This window comes from Sinocyclocheilus rhinocerous, unplaced genomic scaffold, assembly GCF_001515625.1.
Source record: "Sinocyclocheilus rhinocerous isolate Xijiao unplaced genomic scaffold, SAMN03320098_v1.1 scaffold20, whole genome shotgun sequence".
NCBI classification, from domain to species: domain Eukaryota; kingdom Metazoa; phylum Chordata; class Actinopteri; order Cypriniformes; family Cyprinidae; genus Sinocyclocheilus; species Sinocyclocheilus rhinocerous.
Window position 1 is genome coordinate 2,029,907 of NW_015640468.1, and position 23,249 is coordinate 2,053,155.

The window sequence follows — 23,249 nt, forward strand, 5'->3', positions numbered from 1 at the left end:
AAAAAAAAAAAAAAACTCCCTCCCAAAAAAGGAGATATAGAACAGGAAAAACCAAAAGAAGGAGAAAATACACTTGGCACATGGAAATGATGTTTGCACACCAGCAGGTAGCTGTTGGGAAGCTCCGCTCCCCGTTTTCTGGATTACAGGCTTCAAACACAGAGCTGGGAAGAGATGCTGGAATACTGAGTAAGCAGAAGCGAATTGGAAGGAGAGGGAAAAAAAGGAAGAATAGCAAACAGAAAAGTAGAAAACAAAAAGGGGGAATAAAGAAGCAAATGAAAACAAAACAGGCTTCCACCTTTGCCGACGTCGCCCTACCTGCTTGTGCCATGGCCTGCTGCCGCTTGAAAGCCTCCATGTCCACAGGGTTAGAGATGCTGCCACCTGCCACCCCGGCATGGGTCTATGAGATGGAAAACAATCCAAAGTGAGAATCTCATTCACACAGAGCACAAACTGTACTGCTCACCTTAATTAAAAATCTTGCCTGATTACGTCTAATGTCACAATTCTGTCAAAACACATAATGAAAGTGCTATCATACTGAATGTTAAAAATTTTTCCTCCTTCACGTTCCTAGTAAGGAAGCCTCCATCACCTGGAACTGCTGCTGAGCAGAGAACGCTGCAGACACGTTGGGTGGGAGTTGTGTAGCTATAGCAACAGGAGTCACCGTCTGTCCATCCTTTCCAGTCACTACTTTCACCTGAGAGGTTGTCATAGAAACAGATGAGAGATACAAAGCCGCAGAAAATACATCTTGATATTTCCAAATGAAAAAGAGACCAAGAGTTCCCAACAAAGAAAAGTTGTTTTGTGGGTCACAAAGACATGATGATAATTTTTATAATCTGGATCTATTCATTTATTTAAAATATATTAATTTCTGAATAAATAATCTCTCTTTTTATGTGAAAGATTTATATTTCATATAAATGCAATTCTTTTGAACTTTCTACTCATCAATCTAGTGGTCGACCGATATATCGCCAAGGCCGATATATCGGCCGATATTTGGCATTTTTCAAATATCGGCATCGGCTGATAAGTTTTTCTGTTTGGCCGATGAGTTCAAGGCGGGACTTTTATTTTGAAGGCGCTGCCTGCGCACAGTTTTCACATTCGCCTTGTTCGCTGTCGTCGTTAACAGTTCTGTCTAATACGGACATAAATCTGTCTAATAATCAGAAAGAACTGTTAAACAAAGGAATTAAAATGTATAAAAAAAAGTATTATAATGATTGCTTTTATATTATTAGTTATAGAAAGACAAACATTATAATACTTTCTCGTTTGCCGTCAGCATTCAGCAAATATGCATTTATATCATTTAAACAAATCTTTGAATGACTAATGAACATTTAATTTAAAAAATCTTGCAAACTTAGTCGGATCCAGCTGTGAGATCTTGTGAAGTGTGCATTTGTATCCTGCATGATCGCGTGTTCTCTGCATGACGGTCGGTCCGTGCGAATTGAATGCTGACAGGAGGAGAGTTCAGCTTCACTGGAGACGTGCGATCGACAAACTTAAAACTCATGATTTCTAATTATGCTGTGCTTCTTGCTTTTGCCCACTGTCATATTCATGTCATTTTCACTGTGTGCTGTATGTAAAATGAGTGTTACCTTGGCTTTATTTGAAAAAATATGATTCCAAATCCCAATGCACACAAACTTCCCAGATTACTGAGTGCTCTGTTGGTTACAGTGTTTACTTCCTTTTTAATTATATTTTTATTAAATATTTATTAATTTGTGAAAAATACTTTGTCATCTAAAGTATAAGTATGTTTATTTAACACATTTACTTTTTAATCCATTTTCAAATGATTTAAAATTTCTTAAATATAAATTAAAATAAATTGTCCTTTTTAATTATATTTTTATTAAATATTTATTTATTTGTGAAAAATACTTTGTCATTTAAAGTATAAATACGTTTATTTTACAAATGTATTTTTTAATCCATTTTCAAATGATTTAAAATTTCTTAAATATTAATTAAAATAAATAAAATTATATCGGCCATCGGCCACCCTGCTTTCCAAGATATCAGCATCGGCATCAGCTGTCAAAAAACCCATATCGGTCGACCACTACATCAATCCTCAAAAGAATTTATCAAAAGAATCCTCAAAAAATGTATCACAGTTTCCACAAAAATATGAAGCAGCACAACTAGTTTCAACACTGATAATAAGAAATGTGACACTGAAGACTGCCATTACGGCTGCTAAAAATTTAACTTTGCCATCATTGAAAATATATTGTAGGTAAGAGCCAAGCGCATTTTTTTTACCTCATCATTGATGACCTCAGACTGCTCTTCCTCCTCCTCTTCATCTTCAAGGTCAAGATCATTTTGCCTCAGGTAGGTGAAGAGAGGCACGCAAGGCTTTTTCTTGAAAGCAAGGTAGTCCATCATGTTCCCTTGCAGATGCTGCAGGAAAAAGAGCTCAATCAGGTACTCCTTAAACACCTCCTTCAGACTCTCCATCTTCTTTGCATGATGCTCCAGACACTGCTTTCTCAACTGTGCCACTTCTGGATTTGAGGGCGCAATCTCCTCCAGCTTCTTCGGCTGCATCTTCTTTATGCTGGTGGGGGTCAGGGACTGGCTGGCGAGGCCTTGGGGAGGGTTGCTCAAGGATGGGCTGGATGGAGGGATTGCAGATGGGACCCCAAAAGAGGCCGGGGCCACCACAACACCTTGCGCGGTCTTCTCAAAAATCATGGGACGCGCTAACTGGCCTTGGATGATGCTACTGATCTGAGGAGGCAGATTGGAGGTGGTGATGTGCCCAGGGCTGCCCAATGTCGGGAGAGCAGCCCCTGCAGCAACAGGGCTCTGCGGCCCCAAATGGTGAATGGTGCCCCCGGTTTGAGAGTGTGGCTGGGACAGGCGTCTTTCTCTGACAGACCCTGGTGTCCCAGGTGAGGTTAGCTGAACGGCTCCAGCTGTTGTTGGAGCCAGCTGAGCCAATCCTGTTCCATCCTGGTACACAAAATGACTACTTCCAGGTGGGCTGCCCAAGTTGATTTGCCTAACCATTATACCTGCCTCCACAAACCTTGTCGGGCTCTGACCGCACACTCCTAGAGCCGACCCAGGAGCGCTCTGCCTGGGCACAGCCTGTATGGGGACCGGACTGTGCTGGGTCGGACTTTGAGGCTGCATTGTCTGGGGCAAGGGTGATGTCACCACGTAAGATGAAGACCCAGACTCGAACCTCCAATGCTGAGGCTGGTGCTGAAAGCCAGGGGATGCTGGGCTCTGGAGAGGAAGAGAGGCAAGGGTAATTTGCTGGTTCCCAGAAACCATTGGTCCCACGTTCTGTAAAGTGATGTTCATATTCTGGCCTGTGACCGGACTCCGACTCATAATGATTTGATAATTGGGAGACTGTGGTGCAGAGGGACTGGCGGACGGAGCAAAAGATGTCACCGGTGACTGGGGGTGATTGGCATTTGCCGGCTGTTGCTGGGTAACCGGCATGGGCTGCTGATGTTGCTGTTGTTTTTGGGGCTGCTGTGGTTGTTGGTCTTCCGCCTCAGATCCAGTGAAGGACTTGGATCTCTGAAGGTTCCTCTGCACATTTGGTGGGCCTCCTCCATGGTGCATTGCGTGCCACTTCAATTGTATTAAAAGACACTCTGTGGGGAGACAATAGTGCAATGTTTCTACCATAAAAATATATTTCGGTTGGATAAAGATATCGAAATTCATACTAAACCTCAATGGAAAAAGTCATTAATAATTTGTAGAGACAGACCAATATATTGCTCAGGCCAATTAAAGGAATAGTTCACACAAAATGAATATTCTGCCATCATTTACTTACCCTTATGTAATTCCAAACCTGAATAACCCTCTCTGTCCCTCCACTGAAAGTCAATTGCTCCAAAACATTCTTTAAATATGGTAAACAGAAGCTCAAATGTGCTTACCTAGGGCTGCACGATTAATCAAAATTAAATCACAAAGGCGATAAATCGCGATTAGGCAGAAGCTGCGATTGTCATGCGTATCTTTCAGTGAAGCACGGTTCTGTGATCAGCAGTAAATCTCCATCCGAAAGCCAGAGGGCGCTCTCGCGCTGAAACTCCAAATACACCTCGCAGAAGAAACCCAGGAAGTCCCTATAGCGGTTGCTGAATAAACAGAAGATTTAACTGCTTTCATTCATTCAACGTGACTAATAAACACACGACTACAACAATATATGGTTTATCGGAGTTCATCTTATTATAATTTTTTATTATAATCCTTTAAGGCCTTATAAGTGATAAGCCTTTATCACTGCTTAGAATACTATGAAATATGTTGCGTGACTTATTCGATGTAAGAAGCCACATCATCTCACAGAAGGATTTATTTCAAACACTCGACTGACGTTATGAAGTGAGTTTGGAGTAAAAACATGTTATTAAATGTGGTATTTTCACGTGTTTTCAGATGGAGCAGAATAGCACTCGATTAATCGTGCAGCCCTATGCTTACCTGATGCCCAATAACCAATGACGTTTGTTCTCACGTCATGCAAGCCTGTTTGAGCTTCTGTTTACCAATTTTGATGTGCATTGATCAATGTTTATATGTGAATAAAAGTCGTAGGTAGATCTGTTCATCATTATAAAGTGATTGTCTCTCTTCAGATTAATATGGATTACTTGTACAATGTCTTTATGAACTTTTTGATGGATGAAAGGTTTGGTGGAACACAAAAATTCATATAGGTTGAACGACACGAGTCATGATGTGTGAGTAACGACAGAATTAAATTTTTGGGAGAACTATCCCTATAATAGACCAATAATTGGTCATTCTAAGATTTTAGGGCTGGGCAAAAAAAAAATCGATTTTTCGATTAATAGTTTTTTTTAAATGACGTCGATTCGATATCGATTCTCACAAAGCCGTGAATCGATCTTTTCCGGTATTTATTTCAGCACACATTTAAAACAAGATCTGATTAACGTGAATCTTATCATTAGTCTTCTCCACTAGATGTCACCCTTATTTACCTTGCGCGATGTTACAACAGAAAGCCTGTCCGTCTCACTATATGATGTTATGAACACGAATGTCATCTCCAGCTGCTCTGAGAGTCACTTCATTAGCATTTACCGTTTCATTTGAGAAAACTACCATCATATCACATACACAGCAGCTGCAAGTTCTTCACGGCAACACGTCAAAATAAAAGTTTAGTTTAACGTTAAGAAACTGAAAACAGAATATATTACTATTTAGCAGTCTTAAGACACAATGCTACTACTGCTAATAAATAATAATAAATCTTTATTTTTAAAGGAATAATCACATCTGTTTTCTTTTTAATTTTAACAGTAAACCTCTGTTGTGCAGCACTTCGTTTGCCAAAAAATAAAACGGTTTAATTTTCATTTGATTAGGATCAATTAAATTAATGTTTTATGCCTTCATCTGATTACCAGAAAAATTAAAATACCAAAATACCATTTTATAGGGCCCTATTATGGTTTAAAAAAGGACGCTATACAAAAAAAAGAATGGGTTTAAAACACAGGCATGTGGTTCTTAATTTATTTTTATTAATTCACCATTTGTAAACTGATGTTAACTGTTCATTTTTTAGAAATATCAATAGCATTTGTATTAAAACTATATTCACTAAATGTAATCAAAAAATCGAGAATCGAATCGAATCGAGAGCTTGCGAATGGAAATCAAATCGAATCGGGACATCTGAATCTATACCCAGCCCTATAAGATTTTCATCCTCATATAATGACCTTATTAATAGATAGTAAACAATTTCTTGTCTATATATTGACTACCCTGCTGTCTAAATATCAGTATCAGCTATTGAAAATAATTATTTTCATCTACTAAATCTATCACTCATCCAAGGCGATTTACAAGGACAAGGGTTTGAATGTAGAAACTACGTGTGTGTGTGTGTGTATATATATATATATATATATATATACACCACATATTCTAATCTAAAACAACATTACAATATTCACAAATCAATATAAAACAAATATCTATACATTCAGTATACATACAAGCAAACAAACAAATATCTATACATACAGTATACTGACAATATAGCAAATATTATCTTGATTGTTTATATGGCATGAAGATATGGAAATATTAAACATTAACATTATGATTTGATTTACATGATTTACTATTAAACAATGTACACTGAGAAAAACGCCATACAAATTAAATTTACTTGACCTGACCATTCAATACAATTAATACTGTATCGATTAGCTATTGACTGTCATCCATTCCACCTCTCACGGAAATTCACCATGGTAACCATGGCTTCGGCAAAAAATTACTACTGCAATTACTACAGGTGCTGTTATTACATTAAATGTATATATTTTTTGCCACTGTCAAAAAAAAAGAAAAGAAATTAAAGTAATAGAAAAACCCGTGACAGACTCTTTCTCTGTTTGAATCAGATTCCATATTATTTATTTTTTACACTAGTAATTATAGTATTTTTGGGGAGGGGATATAGTTACCATAGGTACATTTTAGCAAGGAATAATGCCCACTGTGGAATTGACAGCACGGTGTTTACTTCTAGTAAAGCCCTCTCTGCTCTTAAGGCTGACTGACATAGCGAGTTACAGCCTGCTACCGCTATCAAACTCACCCACTCTCCGCTTATCAACACCTAGCTCCTCTTATCCAGTGAGAACACGTTTAACATACCCGTGTGTATTCTTTAAGTATATGCAGTGGAGTAGAACATACGGAGCAGAATATGTTTGAGTTTCCGCTCGCTGAGCATTAGCTCACCTGCTAAACACAAACATCAACACGCGCCACTTACTGTAAAATCACCGTACCGCGCTCCGACCATCCACTGTAGCTCTATCTTCAGAGTCTAAGTGACAAAACACCTGCGTGTTTCCACTCTCACTCTCACAAAGCTCAATAAAACCGTTATAAGCGTTTGACAGATATTTCTGTGTGAAACATGGCGACAGATTGATTTTTTTTTCTTTCTTCTCTGAATACCCGGAAACACTTGACTCACAGCGTGACGTTTACTTGACTGACGGGCTCTTGCCCAATCGCGTCACAGAGGAAAGCGTGACGTATGTGTGAGAGCGGGGTTACCGTGGGTTTTGCTTCCCTTCGTTTTCTTGGCTTGCAGCGCTGCAGCACGAGTTACTAACTTGCATGGATTGGGAGTTATAAATTAGTAGAAATGATGTGTCTTTTTAACCATATGAATTAGCCCTTTTTTAAAATTGGCAACATAAAATCTTTTTAACATTACCAGCATAATTGACCAGGAAATAATATTTTCTTAATTTTGAGTTAATTCTAGACCCCACAACTCTAGTTACTGTTTAAAGACAAGAGTTTACGTAGTATAATTCGAAATGAATCAACACACACAGAGTAAATATGAAAGTGAAATTTATTAAATTACACACCCCCATACCACACGCATTCTGCACATATGTTTGATTTTGGCTTTGAAAATGGAAATAAAAAGACAAAGATACCAGAAAACATCATAAATATCGTAACAACAACATATACAAAATATTTAATTGTCCTCAATTTAACATCACTGTTATTTTAAAATGTTCATGTGCATCTATCACAACCATTCTACCACACACAATTCTGACTAAATGCCTTAAAAATACCTTGATATGAAACTATTATCAGATAGGGTAAAAAAAAAAAAGAGTTAAGAGTTATCGCCATTGGAAAATGCAAAAAATAGTGCAAGTAATGAATGAATATGATATGAAAATGCTGGAAGTATAACAGATTGCAAGTCTCAGAGTGTCCAGCGAGATTAAACAAGCTAGGTCATTTAAGGCACTCTCAAATCACTACAAAAACCAAAGACTAAGTCATCCCAGCAAATTGTGCAAAAGTCCTTTACTTGCAATAGATTCTAAAGCAAACTGAAAACTAAAACATCATTTTCAGACTGACAGGTAAAACAGATAAATATAAAATGCTACACACAAGATACTGACTGTCTTTGTATTGCATTTCCTTTGACTTTCAGGTGTTAATTAACCCGAAATGAGCCATTAGGCTTGTCTCTGCAGTGGTTCTTTTCAGGCACCCAGAAGGCAAATGGGTTTATAAAGTGCTTCACTGTTTCACACACACATATGACTAACAGTATGATAGTTCATATAATTCAAATCTCAAGTATTTTTTCCATCTTCATATGACAACATATGAAACTGACAGTCTTTATCAGTAGGTCAACAAAGGTTTGCCACAATTTTGGTCAATTGCCACAGAGTCATACAGATGTAACACTGAATACTACACATCCACCGCCGACTGCTATTTCAACAACGGTTTGGTTGCTACAGAAGTTTAATTATTATTCATTATTATGAATTCCCTTCAGATACAGCAGATAACGATCATTTCCTCAGAACCATGCAAGAAACATGCAGAATAAGTCCATCAAAAGCAGGATCATTCCATGTAACTTCATAAGACTAATGCTACGGGCATGTTTTGGTACGACTGAATGAAAAGCATCCAAGCTACTCATTCAGACTCCAACACTGGCTTTAACATTGTAGTACTAAGATTAAATTAATCTCTTATTAAGTGCCATCATGCATTGGTGTAGATTCAGAGGTCAAAGCATTTAAACAAGACATCTATTCAACCAATGATGCCATCTTGATTCTGTTTCACTCAATATTCTTTGACAGTTAACAAAATAGATGTTTAAGTCATAGATGTTGCTTCTGTTTATACACATACATCAATAGAGATTTTATCTTTGTCTATTATGAAAAAGTCTTTTCTCACCTTTTTTTGGCTTTGGAAGCCAAGTATCACATTTTTAATGAGTGAGTATGAGTTTTTCCTTTGACAGAATTTCAAAAGGCATCTGGGATGAAATGAGATGTAGTTGTTGTTGGTTTCATCACACACATCCTTTGGGCTGGAGGGAGGAGAGCCGCCGCTCAATACACTGTCTACCTATAGAACAGACAAACAAAACATACATCAGAGATGAGTCATAGTGTTAAATATTATTACAAATTAAAATAACTGTTTTGTAGTTGAACATATTTTAAAATGTAATGTATTCCTGTGACCGAAAAGCTGAATTTTCAGCATCATTACTCCAGTCTTCAGTGTCACTCCTTCAGAAACCAGTCTAATATGATGATTTGATGCTTAAGAAACATTTCTTATTATCAATGTTGAAAACAGTTGTGCTTTTTGTGGAAACCGTAATACTTTTCATATACGAAATAGAAATCTTTTTTTCATATCATAAATGTCTTTACTGTCACTTTTGATCAATTTAATGCATATTTGCTAAAGTTTTAATTTCTTGAAAAAAAATCTTACTAAGCCCAAACTTTTGAACGTGTGTCACACTCACATTTGTTGATACTGTTTAGATCTGCAGTCTCTGTAATAATTAAGGACAGGCCCTCCATCAGCAGTAAGGCCTTATGGTATCGCTCTACAGAGGTTTCTCCGTGATGAAACATCTCGTCCAGTGCTGCTGTCTGTACCTGACCACATAAGAAAGGAACGCAATTCATACTCTTTATTAGTGATATGATACTGATGCGTTTCTCCTTATATTATAAGAAACATAATGCGAATATGTTCATACCATCTGAATGGTGTGTGTGTAGATGAGTCTCTCAGCAGTAATGCTGTTGATGCGGTCCATCAGTCTTTGTTTACTGCTGAAGAAGAGCTGGAGTTTCTCAGTGAGAGAACGGCAGGAGTTCACACTCTTCTTATACATCTCGTTCAGCTTACGTACTACTGCAAGTGCAACACAAACACAACATAACATAGAATGAATGTCTTAAAGGGGTCATATGATGCTATTTCAATTTTTCCTTTCTCTTTGGAGTGTTACAAGCTCTTGGTGCATAAAGAAAATCTGTAAAGTTGCAAAGACTAAAGTCTCAAATCCAAAGAGATATTCTTTATAAAAGTTAAAAGTCAACCACGCCTACCTAAAACGGCTCGTTCTAACACGCCCTCACATGTCTACGTCACGATGTGGGTAGATTTGCATAACGCCGCCCAAATGTTCACGCAAAGAAAGAAGGCGTAACTTTGATTCTCCCTGTAGTATTGTTGTTGCCGCCACGGCCATGTTGTGGAGACGCTGTGTGTTTCGTTATGAAAGCGATACTACTTTGTTTGGCCTTCCAAAAGAGGACACAACATTACAGTATATGCAGTTTTTGACTGATCAAATGCAACAGTAAAGACATTTACAATGGTACAAAAGATTTCTATTTTATATAAAGGCTGTTCTTTTGAACTTTCTAGTTTTCTAACTTTCTATGACTAACCTTGTTTAACAGATCCTGATGGGAAGAGTTTGCCTTCTTTGATCCCAGCCATCGCTGTGTGAAGCGCAGAGGACAGCAGCTCAGCACACTTCATATAGAGGACCAGCTGCTCTGCAGAGCTACATACACATGTGCACATCACTCACAATGTACATCACTTAATATCACAGACATCACACATAAAACATGTATGTGTTTATGTGTGACTGAGTTGTATCTCACCTCCACTCATGGCTCAGCAGGCTGACCTGGTCGGCCACCACGCTCTGCTCTAAGAATGAAGCATCAACTGCCACATTCCTTTCAATCCCACTGTCCTTTGTTCTAGCGATCTCTGTGACGCAGTGGGAAAAGGCTAGAATGAAGCGCAGTTGGCTCAGCAAGTCCGTATGTCCCTCCTGTGGTGAAGAAGAGCAGGACATCAAATCTTGAAATAATCGATGAAACAATCCTTATCACAGTACATCATACCAGGTGCCACAATAACAACAATTAAAAAAACCCTGCTCTCCAGCATACTCAGTTCTGATTGGTCATATACACTACCGTTCCAAAGTTTGAGGACAGCAAGTTTTTGGTTTTTTTGGGGAAGAAATGAATATTTGAATTCAGTAATGACAGCAAAGTCACTTTTAATGTTACAATTTATTTGAGATTTCTATTTCAAATAAATGCTGTTCTTTTGAACTTTCCATTCATCAAAGAATCCTGAAAAAATGTATCAGTTTTGACAAAATTATTAAGCAGTTTTCAACATTGATAATAATAAGAAATGTTTCTTGAGCAGCAAATCAGCATATTAGAATGATTTCTAAAGGATCATGTGACTGAAGACTGGAGTAATGATACTGAAAATTCAGCTGGCCATCACAGGAATAAATTACATTTTAAAATATATTAAAATAGAAAACAGTTATTCTAAACTGTAAAAATATTTCATAATATTAATGTTTTACTGTATTTTTTAACAAATAAATGCAGCCTTGATGAGCATGAGACTCATTTCAAAAACTTAAAATATCGTAACCCAAAACTTTTGAACAGTAGTGTATTTTTGGCCGTTAAACTGTATAACTGACCATTGATCCCACCCATTCATTTTCTACATATTTGTGCTAGTTTCATTTCTCTCGTATCACTCTCGTATCATCTTCTCACATAATACAATTATTTAGTCTAAATTATACAATTATTTAACCAATACATCATATTCATTTATTTGGTAAGCAGTCACACAATAATCAGGATAATATACAGTCAGTCAGTCAGTCATTATCACAAAATAAACCCCTTCAGAATGACGCAAGACCATCTTGATCAACCTTTCTGGGTTTATTTTAATATGACAACTACCTGACTGACTGTCTGAATGACTGTACCCTTCATACATAATGTATAGCCCAATTATTTTACCTCCATAATCGTCTCCTCTGGCAGTTCAGGTGGCACAAAGGCCACACCCTCGCATAGGTTTGTTGCCATGGCATCGGTGTAACCATAGCGCAGACTGTCAGGCAAGCTGTAAGCCTCGTGCACATGACCGTAGGTCCAGCCAGGGCTTGTTGGGCTGAGAGTGCCCACTTCAACAGCAAATGAAGTGAATTGAAAATGCATTGTGAGTCTAACAGATACTGTAACATGCAAACACAATACTTGTGTTTCAGTCTCATTAAGTAAAATAATGGAAGTGTCACCTGAGAAGCGTCTACGTCGAGTGGCATGAGGAGGTGTGTGTCCATATTCAGGAGAGCACAGAATGAACACAACTCCAGCAGGACTGCCTGAGCCCTGCTCTGTGCCATCACTGCCACCAGGGGGTGCTAGAGAGATTAGGACAAAATTGCATTTTTTAACCGCAGATACACTGAGAACAGTGCCTGATGGCATTTAAAAAAAAACATTATCTATGACTAACTGCAGATATAAAGAAAATATATCAGTGATTTTCCACAACATTTCAATAATCATTCTAGTCATTTGCGATTACTGGAAAGAAAAGAAAAGATGATTTGCTTCCTTTAAGATGACAGCTGTGAATTTCCTTTTGTATCCCGAGCATATGGGAAAAGCTCAGTGATGGGGCTGCATGATTTGAAAAAAAAAAAAAAATGTAATTGCAATTTTGTTGTATAAAAATTGTGATAAAGATTTAAAATTAAATTGAAAAACAAAAAAAATTAAAGGTTAACTGATTTTTAAACGTTAAACCATCAAGGTTTCATTTTGGTGGAAAACAGCAATGGCTAACATCACTGTTAGCGTTGAGCTCACACCTGTTGTGTCCATGGGTTTCCCTGAATTTAAGCTCTCACAGCTGCCCCTGTCAAACTGATGTCCAAACACAGCCTTCAGCAGCTTATCTGAGAGACGGCCGGTACTTAATGACCTACAACACAAATGACCCATAAACACAGCTCTAGGGAACAAACTCATCTAACAGCAATCATATCACAGCAGTGATTCCAGTGCTGATTATAAAATATAAATAAATAAAATCATTATTACTGTGTCACAAGCTTTCTTCACCCTGAACTAAAGCCAAGTTGACTAATACCTTTTGACTGTGTACCTTCTTTCCGCTGGCCTGAGAAGTGGCACACGGGGCCCTGTAGCCGGGTACAGTGCCAGATCTTTTAGGTCAGACATGGTTTTGTTTCGGGTGATCAGGCCTCTCTGAACCAGCGCTGTACTTGGAGTTTGACCGGAGATGGGCCGCCGATACAGATCCCACTGAAATGAAGAGCAGTCACATATATAGCAAGTTTGTTTCCAATAAAAGTGTAATTCTGACAAAATGCAAATTACACTCATGTTCAGATATTTTTGTAATGTTTTGAAAGAAGTTTCTTATGCTCACTAAGGCTGCAAAAATACAATAAAAAACAGTAATATTGTAAAATATTACAATTCAAAATAACTGTTCTATTTTAGTTTCAAATGTAATTTATTCCTGTGGTGGCAAAGCTGAGTTTTCAGCAGCCATTACTCCAGTCTGCAGTGTCACATGATCCTTCAGAAATCATTCTAATTTGTTGAGTTGGTTCTCAAGATATATATTTTTATTATTATCAATGTTGAAAACAGTTGCGCTGCTTAATATTTTTGTGGAAGCCGTGATACATTTTTTCAGGATCCTTTGATGAATAGAAGGTTCACAAAGAATAACATTTTTTTGTAACATTATAAATCTTTACGGTCTCTTTTGATCAATTTAATGCATCCTCACTGAATAAAATATTAATTTGCTAATTAAAATATAAATTTTTCAGATTAATGCATTTTAAATGAAGTAATCATCTATTATACATAGCTCTGTGCTAAATCTAATGACTTCTTCTTCACTATGGTAGTGGAGCTGTTTTTTTATGTTTATGTATGTTATGTAATGTTATGCAACGGTTACTCACTCTGTGCACGACGGATTCTGGATTGTGTCGATGACCCCCGAGTCTGTGGGTTTGGTTTTTGTCCATGGCTGTGATGTCAGTGAAGAGAGGAGAGACCTGACCAGGCTGTTTACACACATCTGAGAGACAAAGAGAAACAGTTGGAAAGTTGGAACAAGAAGTCTTAAAAATTAAATCGATATTCAGTGAAACAGGGTATTTTACCTGCAGCATGCAACCCTGTCCTACTGCCAACAGGTTCAGGCTGATTGGGTGTTTCAGGAACATTTCCCACTGAAAAAGGTATAAACAACACGTCAGCACCCTCTACGTGATCTACAAAAACACACAGCCTCCTATATATATATATATATATATATATATATATATTTTGAATTAGCTTGAATATTTTGAATTGTTATGTGATATGTGTTCTATATAGCTTTAATTATTTTGTTAAAAATGTAAAACATTTTTTTACAAAATTTCATTTCTAATTTTGATCAAAGTTTTTCATTTAATATTTGTATTGTATTTCAGATTAATTTTGATTATCGAAAATAATTTTTAATAGCAGTGTAGTTAACAAAAACAAAACTGATTTCCATGACCTTTCCTGATGTTTGTAATTAATGTGTTAAGGTTTTTCAAAAAAATATTTTGATTCAGATGGATTTGCAAAAGATTTCTGTTATTTCCAGCTTCCTACTAAAACTACAGTTAGAGTCTCTTCCTCTATAAGTGAAGTATGCAAATCAAAGCACAGCTCTGCAGTGAACTGGTTTCTTTACCCTGTGGGGATGGTAGATACGGTCTGGATCCTCCTGATTCTGGAGAAGCCCCGGTTCTCCCACATGTTGGCACGTGTTGTACAGGTGCTGCTGTCCTGAAATTAGAGAAACAGATCTCATGTGTTGATGCATAAGGGAATCACAAGCGCATTTATGTCTCTAATTCATGTCAGAGAGAGTGAAAAATAAATAAACCCAATAAACTCAACCTGTCAGACACTTGTAGGTTCTGCTCCATCCTCTGGTAGTTGAGTTTTTGCGTCGGCACTGGAACAGGCACAGACTGAGCGTAACTACTGACACATGACTCCAGAGGCCTAGAGAGAGAGAGAGAGAGAGAGGTGAATGATTGACATGTCATGTGCACAAACATACATTTGTTCCCTGGTGATCTGTGAATTACTTTCATCTCTAGAATTCACGCTTTCTCCGGTCACGTTAACTCAGACAGCTGTTTCTCACTTCACACTTGCAAACAAAGCCTATTGTTTAATACGAGCTGCTCGCCTTCAGAGAGAGAGAGAGAGAGAGAGAGTGTACACACAGTGTACACACAGTACCTGGAAGGGCTTGGAGAGGCTCTGACAGATGGGGAGGATGATGGTATCCGACCCACACCTGGCAGTGAGCTTCTAGAAATAGTACACATACATGTACACAGTTATGCTTAAACCATCCAGCTGTTTAATATACACTACTGTTTAAAAGTTTGGGTTCGTAAGATTTCTTAATGTTTCTGAAAGAAGTCTCTGATGCTCACTTTGCCCTCACAGGAGTAAATTAAGTCATTTTTAATTCAGTTTTAGTTTGAGCAATTTTAGTACTTCAATTTCAACTTAAAAAACTAAATTAAATCAAATTAAGTTTAAGTTTAGTTCATTTCAGATTAAATTAAATTATCTAACTTTTTTTTTATTTAATAGCAATTTTAGTTAATAGTAACACTGATTTTCATGATCTTTCCAGCTATTTGTAATTAATGTGATAAGAGTTTGTAAAAATGATCTTGATTCATATAGATTTGCAAGAGTTGTTCAGACTTGTTTAAAAACACAGGAGTAAATGACATTTAAAAAATATATATATATTAAAATAGAAAACTTTTTTTTAAATGGCAATATTATTTCACAATATTACTGTTTTACTGTATTTTTGATCAAATAAATGCAGCCTTGATGATCATAAGAGACTTAAAAAAAATCTTACTGACCTCAAACTTTTGCAAACGTGCATCTTAAATAGTCTCTTAACTAGGTCATTAATGCATGTTGACAGACAGATGTTAAAAAACTGCTAGAATGTATTTGAAAACTTGTAGTGGAAAGGAAAGCAATTTTTGCTATCATGACCGGTCTTCCCTCTTTCTTCGCACAAATGTGTTAACGCATGAACAGCCCTCTTCACAGGACCATAAAAATGGTCAGTAGTTCAAAAGGTCAACTGACACCCTTGAAATGAATATTCACGTGACATGCTGGCAAGCATGCAAACCTTTATATTAAGTGCAGAAACAAAATGCTTCTGCGCATGTGTGTTGTATAAATGTGCAGGCTACAGTTGAGGAGTGTGTCACATGTAACTATATACGCTATGTGTGTGGGCTGTGTCACTTTAACACTTATAGTATGGGGAAAATGTAAACCCACTTACCCGCTGCGCATCAGACAGTCCTGCCCTCCTGCACTGACTAGTTCACCTACAAGAGTTATCAGATTGAGATTTTGTATTTGTGCAAATAAAGTGGTTTTGTTGTCTGTTAAATAATACAAAGTAGGTCAATGAGTGTAAGGGCTCATCTTACTGGTGAACTGAGCCGGCACCATTACGAAGTCATCAGACTCTGAGGAAGATGAGTCTTTGAGCAGGGAACCTGGAGATGGTGTGGGGTTTGTTTGAGGGAGGGGCCTTGGAGCTTCAGTTTCAGACTGTCAAGAAAAAACGTCATATATACACATTACTGTTCAAAAGGATTCTTTGATGAATAGAAAGTTCAGAAGAACAGCATTTATTTGAAACAGAAATCTTCTGTAACATTAGAAATATCTTTAGTGTCACTTCTGATCAACTGAAAGCATCCTTGCTGAATAAAAGTATGAATTTCTTTAAAAAAAATTAATAAATCTTACTGACCCCAAACCCTTGAATGGTAGTGTAGCTATATGGTACTGTATACACCAGGGTTCCTCAAATCTTGCCCTGGAGGTCCAATGCGCTGCAGAGTTTAGCTCCAACCCTGATCAAACTCAGCTACCTGTGATTTTCTAATGATCCTGAAGACATTGATTAGCATGCTCAGGTGTGTTTGATTAGGGTTAGAGCTAAACTCTGCAGGAAAGTGGATCTCGTGGGCCAGATTTGAGGATCCCTGGTATACACTATATATGGAGCATAAAAATCACAGTACACCTCAAAGAGAGCATAAAATTCATGCATGTGCTATTATTATGTTACCTGAGTAGGAGTGAGGCGAGAGGTTGAAGAACCACTGCTGGAGCTCCCAGAGGCAGAGCTGGGATAGGTGGGCATGGGCACTGGAGAAGCTAAGAAAATAATGAACACACTGAAATGTTACTGTAACCAAAACTATAGCAGATTAGCATAATCAAAGTCATGCACATCACAATCTTACATTTCTTCATGGATGTACTGGCCTCCAGGAAAGGATGATGGAAAAATTCATCTAGAATCGACAATAATCACTTTATTATAATCATGTCTCAGAGTTGTAAAATCAAGTGTGTGATTGTACATGTGTGTCCACTGACCAAAGTCCATGCGTTCCCCGTGGTTCCTCTGCAGCAACCCAAGTAGAAGGTGCCTGAGGTGACTGGAGGTTTCCCGTGGAATACTGGGAAAAGCATCTGAGTTAGACACTGACAGGAAAGAATCACAACCTACACTGTTACGTGTGCATGTTTATACTGTTGTGCAAGGGCTCTGTGAGTTGCCAGAGTTACACTGTACTTGACAGAGTAAGTGATACTCATGAATGTAAACATTGCAACAGTCTATATAAATAAATAAAACTTGACCAAGAATGATGGAAAGGAATGAAAGATGGAAGAGAGAAAAACAATGAGAGAAAAGAAACCGGTTCTACTGCACCATCCTGTGGGGGTGACTATCAAATAAACCTTACATTCACAACATAAATAAATATTAGACGTGGTCGCATACACTACTGTTTAAAAGTTTGGTTGGTATGATTTGTAATCTTTTTGCATGTCTCCTATGCTCACCATGGCAGCATTTATTTAAAAAAAATAGTACTATTCAGAAATATTATTACAATTTAAATTTACTGCTTTCTATTTTAATATATATTCATATATAATTTATTCCTGTGATGCCAAAGCTGAATTTCCAGCAGTCATTCAGTCTTCAGTGTCACATGATCCTTCAGAAATCATTCTAATATGCTGATTTGCTGCTCAAGAAACAGTTGTGCTGTTTTGTGGAAACAGATAAATTTTTTCAGTATTCTTTCATGAACAGAAAGTTCATGAAAAGAACAGCATTTATTTGAAATATAAATCTTTTTTAATATAATAAATGTCTTTACTGTCACTTTTAATCAATTGAATGCATCATCTGAACAAACATATTAATCTCTTTAAAAAAAATTTTTACCAACCCCAAACTTTTGAACGATAATGTACACCAGGGACCTTTGCGCCTGTAGTGCCCAAATTAAACTGGATCATGTTGATTGATGACTAACATACAGTCCTCAGGGTCACTTACCTGGGACTCAGGCTCTGGTGTCTTTCATAGAACTGCCGCAGTTCCTGAGGAGTACTTGCCTGGAAAAAGATTTTAGATAGAGGAAGAATATGAGAACTACTTATATTACTTAAAGTTCATCTGAACAATTTTTCTGCATGATAAAATGGGCAAAAAACCCTAAATCAAAATATCTTTTGACTAGGGCTAGTAAGCAACCACCAAGAACACCCAAGCAACCACACAGCAATGCTGTAATGGGTCTCCAGAAACACTTTAGCATAATGACAGCGGGTTTGCAAGATCAAATACCACTCAAATCTAGTTTGATATTGTTGGTTCACTCTGCACTGCCTGGCAGGCAAAGATAATTCATATTTTTAGACTTACAGTTGATACTGAATTATAGTTTGTGGTGAGCAGTTCATTACATGGCTTAACTACATTCATTTTTGTAAACTCTGGCTGTTTGGGATGTAAACACATTATTCCAGGTCTGAGGTTAAATCTTGAGGGTCTGTTTCTACAAATCATAAAGGCTTTCTAATGGCTGCAGGAACAAGCCCTTAAAGCAATATTTCCATGAAGGAAGTAAACACAATGGTTAGGACAGAGATGACTGATCTGTCTTCTAAATGAACTCAACGACCCATCTTGACCCATTTACAGACTGACATTGTGTTACAGGACTGTCAGGAGTTCCTATTACCAACTCTTTAACTCTTCAACTCTTTAAAAACGCTAAAAATACGAACCCATAAATAGATGTGGTTGTGACTGTGTGATCAGACGGGGTTCACATGTTAGCCATCTGGACTCTGCAAGCTGTATGACCAGAGGTCAAATGGGAAACTTCACCCACAAATCAGTGCTTCTAACAGCAGCACCTGGCTTAGCTGAAGGATCCCAATAATACTTGTTGGCATGCATGTCAACTTTTCAGGATTCTGTTATGAATTATAATAACAAACTAATGACCAGCCTGTGGCAATATTCAGCATAAGTATTGCAGCAACAAACAACACGAACATGCATATTTTGCAATATGATCATCACGCAGAAAAAAAGAAGAACTCCCTGTTCTAGTAGTAAACCCACAGAGATGCCCACCCATGTGAGTGGGCAAGTGTGTATGTATGGGTGTGAGTGTTTGTTAGTAAATCAGAGGGCGTGTTTAGTTGCAAAGACGTGTTTTGTTTATCAGTGAGATTTCACAATCGTGTTTCACACTCTACAAGGCATAAATAACCGAGGGTGCCAGCCAGTTGCGCTTTCGCAATTAAATCATTCCAGAACGTTCAGGAATGACGCAGTAGAAATGAACACTCGGTGGCATTGCTAGCATTTTTCCTTGATAACAATATGCTACCGTTCAAATGTTTGTAATTAAAAAAAAAAAAGAACTCAATACTATACTTATCAATACTTATTCAGCAAGAATGCATTAAATTGATCAAAAGGAACAGTTATATTTTTACAAAAAAAAAAAAAAATTAATGAATGCTGTTTTGAACAAAAATATTAGGCAGTTTTCAACATTGATAATAAAAATAAATGTTGCATCCATCACAGGACTAAATTACTGTACATTTTAAAATACATTGAAATACATAAAATATATAAAGTAAAATATAACATTTTAAAGCAGTTATTTTAAATTGTAATATTGTACAATATTACTGTTTTACTGTATTTTAGATCAAATAAATGCAGCCTCGGTGACCATAAAAGACAAAAACAAACAGATTTTTAAAACATTAAGTGCTTGTGCAAAATATTAGACCTAAAATACATTACTTATACCTCATACTGAATCTGTAGTAATTCTTCACAGAGAGAAAAAAAAACATTTAAAGAGATAAAAATGAAAAATGTCATGATTTACTGACCCTCATGCCATTTTAAATCTTTACAACTTCCTTCCATGAAAGCTTTTCAGCAAATAACAACTTAAATTCTGGTCTGTTCCAGAGACATGATGACAGGATTTTAATTTTGGCTAAACTTTCCCATTAAATCATTCCATAATGTTTAAATGGGAAGTCCAAGAATATATAGCAGAGAATTTAAAGCCACAGAAACATCCAAAAATGAAAGAAATAGATTTGAGTGTGAATGTATCAGGTTAAAAGATGCTTTCTCTCTCAGGGTCATACATCAAGTCTGTTTTTGCTAGTGTGTGTATGTTACTGACCTGAAATGGGGCTTTGCCAGTCAAGCACTGGTAGATGATGGTCCCTACACTCCACAGGTCAGCTTTGGCATCATAATTCTGTGACATGATGACCTCAGGAGCCTGTAAAAATGAGCAAGACGAGTAGCAGTCTCAGTACTTTGCTCTAGTCACTCAAGAATATCTGGAGTAAGTCATACAGAGCTAGTCTGAATATCTAATAATTATTTTGACAAATAAAATCAGTGCTTTATTATGACATATACTGTACTGTATGGCTACATGATTATGAAACCCATAAAGGCTGCAAATTAATTAAATAAATACATGTCCCGTGTGTTTTAGAGTGAAGCGCAGCACTGTGTTCTTTTACACGCATGCAGCTCATGACCTGGTGTTTTCAGTGTCTCAGAGTGGCTCGGTTCAATGCATTTGGGAATGCAATATGCGCTAACATCTTCCCATACTTGTAAAGAGAAGCGTTTATAAGCCAGCTTTAAGGTCTCCCGTTTGGATTTTTGACAAAATAAAAGCTAGATGGTTGAATGAAAGTGACTAAATTAAGACCATAAATATTGTATGCAGTTTAAATTTTTTTTTTTTTTTTACTTTACAGTGAAATGTTACAACAATATTTATTATCTTGTTTAATAATTTAATTTAGTAATAATAATAATTTCAATACCTTAATAAAATAATACAAATATTAACTTTTATTAATTCTTTGTTTTTTGATCACATTTTAAGTTGAAAATGCAATTAGATTTTTTCCCCCCCAAGTCATGCAGCCCTATTTTCCTGAACATTTGGATATTATAGAACATGAAGTCAAGCACTCACCATGTACATTGGAGAACCACAGAGCGTAGCAGCCATTGTGTTTCCCTGCAGATACCGTGCAAAGCCAAAATCAGCTGGAGAGAGAGAGAGAGAAAGAAAAATCAATGTATGGTGCTAAGGACTAAACTTGAGTGCTTGTGAAAGATGGTGCACAAATGTTTACAGAAAGTGTCTTTTAGCTATTTGACTTTACATAGCTGTGTAGTGACACTTGTGTCTACAAAACACTCAAGAGCAAACAGAACAACGTCGTCAAGACCTAAAACAAACCACAGTCATAGCACAAGAACAAAAACACCACAACCAAAATCAGCACTGCCAAAACTGATAACTCATAATCTCATAGCCTCATAATCAGTACACACAGATCCATGACCAGTCTTTGTGTCAAAGTCTTTAGCAAAGGGTTCATAACGGTGTACTTTGATCCGGAGCACTCACCCAGTTTGATGCAGATGTTGTTGGGGTTGGACCTGCGCCCTGTGCTGTATGAAATGAGAATGTTTTGGGGCTTCAGGTCACGGTGGATGATGCCTTTACTCCTTAAAACACTCATGGCTCCCGCCAGCTGCTGCAGCAGCACACAGATCGTGTCCTCGCTCAGAGAGCCTTTAGCTATGGAGAAAGTTAGGAGCAAACAACTGATTTAATTTCGGTTCACTACTTTAAGGATTATTCGGATGAAAACACTTTGAACTGTGGGATATTACATCATTGTTTACAAAGAGTTAGCATCCACGAAAAACAAAAAATCTGACTGGTTTCCACCTCCAAAAACCCAAGCCACAAGCAACCCCCCCTTCTCTCAAAACATGCTTGTTTCATGAAGTCTTATTTTTAGCCCCCATGTTTTTCCACTGCAGGACAGGGCAGATAACTGACTGACAGGTGGATGAGGTCAGGCTGGAGCTTGAGTTTCAGCAGGGGATCTTGGTTCTGTGTCAGTGAGTCTGTGGCAAGAGGTGAGCGGGTGAAGGCAAACATGACCCCTGACGAGGCTGGCATGGGACCTTACAATGCTACAAGTCTGACAGCTTAAAATAGAGAGGTCAATGCAAACATGGTAAATATATCTATGCTGGAAACCTATGGTTAGGTGAAAGTGTATTTTAACCCCGAAGAAGTGCGTGCGCAGATGAGACCACTTCCAAAGGGGCTCTATTTGTGGCAGCACATGTGTGAAACAAGCTATTCTCAGAGATCCTGAATTATCTTTCTCAGGAAAGATCAGGCAAGTTGTTTGTTTGGTAAATATGTCTCTGCAGTTTCAAGTGTCCAAGACCAAAGCAAGTTCAGGAAGTTGCAAGTTGCAAGAAGGCTTCAACCTTCAAGAAATAGGCTTTGGTCTAAAATTCTGTCAACAATCAATCTTTATTATATAACCTTTAAGATACATCATCCTTTGGTGAATAAACAAGATGTTGATGAATAAACAATGCAAAATTTTATCCTAAAAAGGATATGGATGCACAATATATGGAGCATGGTTATTATCATTCATTACAACTATTAAAAAATTTTTGTTCATTTAAATAAAGCTAAAATAAAATGTAAATATTAGATGAAAAACTTTAACTGAAAGTTAGAAATGTTGCCTTGGTGAATAACTGAAATAAGATAAAACTAAAATAAGCTGATTGAAGCACTAAAATTGAAGTAAACTGAAATCTTGAAGTTGAAGCACTACAATTACTATCTAGAAATAAATAAAAACTAAAATTCAACTAAAACTGTAAAAATAGTTAAAGGTGACATATCATGAAAATCTGACTTTTCCAGGTTTTAAGTGCTATAATCAGGTCCCCGGTGCATCTACCAACCAAGGAAACGGGAAAAAGATTAACCCAGTAACTTTGTTTTGTTAAGCCTTTTTCTGCAAGCGTCTGAGAAAACGAGCGCGTTTGATTTTGCTCACTTGGTGACGTGGCAAAGGGATCTCATTATAATATTAATCTGTAAGTTTCCACCCACTGCGCCGTCA

General features: G+C 37.2%; 2 protein-coding genes across 4 annotated transcripts in view; both read right to left on the reverse strand.

Annotated features, from left to right (window-relative positions):
- Positions 1-7,185, reverse strand: part of LOC107753127 (E1A-binding protein p400-like) — a 63,546-nt gene extending 56,361 nt beyond the window's left edge. The window contains exons 1-4 of the mRNA XM_016569251.1: positions 6,851-7,185; positions 2,305-3,659; positions 602-709; positions 312-406 (exon numbers count right to left, since the gene is read on the reverse strand). Coding sequence (XP_016424737.1) covers positions 312-406; positions 602-709; positions 2,305-3,627 — 1,526 coding nt within the window. The 5' untranslated portion in view covers positions 3,628-3,659; positions 6,851-7,185. The remainder of the gene's footprint in view (positions 1-311; positions 407-601; positions 710-2,304; positions 3,660-6,850) is intronic.
- Positions 7,186-7,452: 267 nt separating this feature from the next.
- LOC107753128 (serine/threonine-protein kinase ULK1-like) overlaps positions 7,453-23,249 on the reverse strand; it is a 24,528-nt gene continuing 8,731 nt past the window's right edge. Inside the window, exons 6-28 of one of the 3 annotated variants that reach the window (XM_016569253.1) lie at positions 21,710-21,883; positions 21,269-21,342; positions 20,450-20,551; positions 18,277-18,335; positions 17,298-17,380; positions 17,162-17,212; positions 16,984-17,072; positions 16,334-16,457; positions 16,183-16,228; positions 15,093-15,164; positions 14,742-14,849; positions 14,533-14,627; positions 13,967-14,035; positions 13,763-13,881; positions 12,910-13,052; positions 12,629-12,741; positions 12,050-12,175; positions 11,769-11,935; positions 10,578-10,753; positions 10,356-10,474; positions 9,656-9,813; positions 9,416-9,551; positions 7,453-9,003 (exon numbers count right to left, since the gene is read on the reverse strand). In XM_016569253.1, coding sequence (XP_016424739.1) covers positions 8,948-9,003; positions 9,416-9,551; positions 9,656-9,813; positions 10,356-10,474; positions 10,578-10,753; positions 11,769-11,935; positions 12,050-12,175; positions 12,629-12,741; positions 12,910-13,052; positions 13,763-13,881; positions 13,967-14,035; positions 14,533-14,627; positions 14,742-14,849; positions 15,093-15,164; positions 16,183-16,228; positions 16,334-16,457; positions 16,984-17,072; positions 17,162-17,212; positions 17,298-17,380; positions 18,277-18,335; positions 20,450-20,551; positions 21,269-21,342; positions 21,710-21,883 — 2,459 coding nt within the window. In that variant the 3' untranslated portion in view covers positions 7,453-8,947. Of the gene's footprint in view, positions 9,004-9,415; positions 9,552-9,655; positions 9,814-10,355; positions 10,475-10,577; positions 10,754-11,768; positions 11,936-12,049; positions 12,176-12,628; positions 12,742-12,909; positions 13,086-13,762; positions 13,882-13,966; positions 14,036-14,532; positions 14,628-14,741; positions 14,850-15,092; positions 15,165-16,182; positions 16,229-16,333; positions 16,458-16,983; positions 17,073-17,161; positions 17,213-17,297; positions 17,381-18,276; positions 18,336-20,449; positions 20,552-21,268; positions 21,343-21,709; positions 21,884-23,249 lie in introns of all 3 variants that reach the window. The other 2 variants (XM_016569252.1, XM_016569254.1) reach the window with 2 other exon arrangements.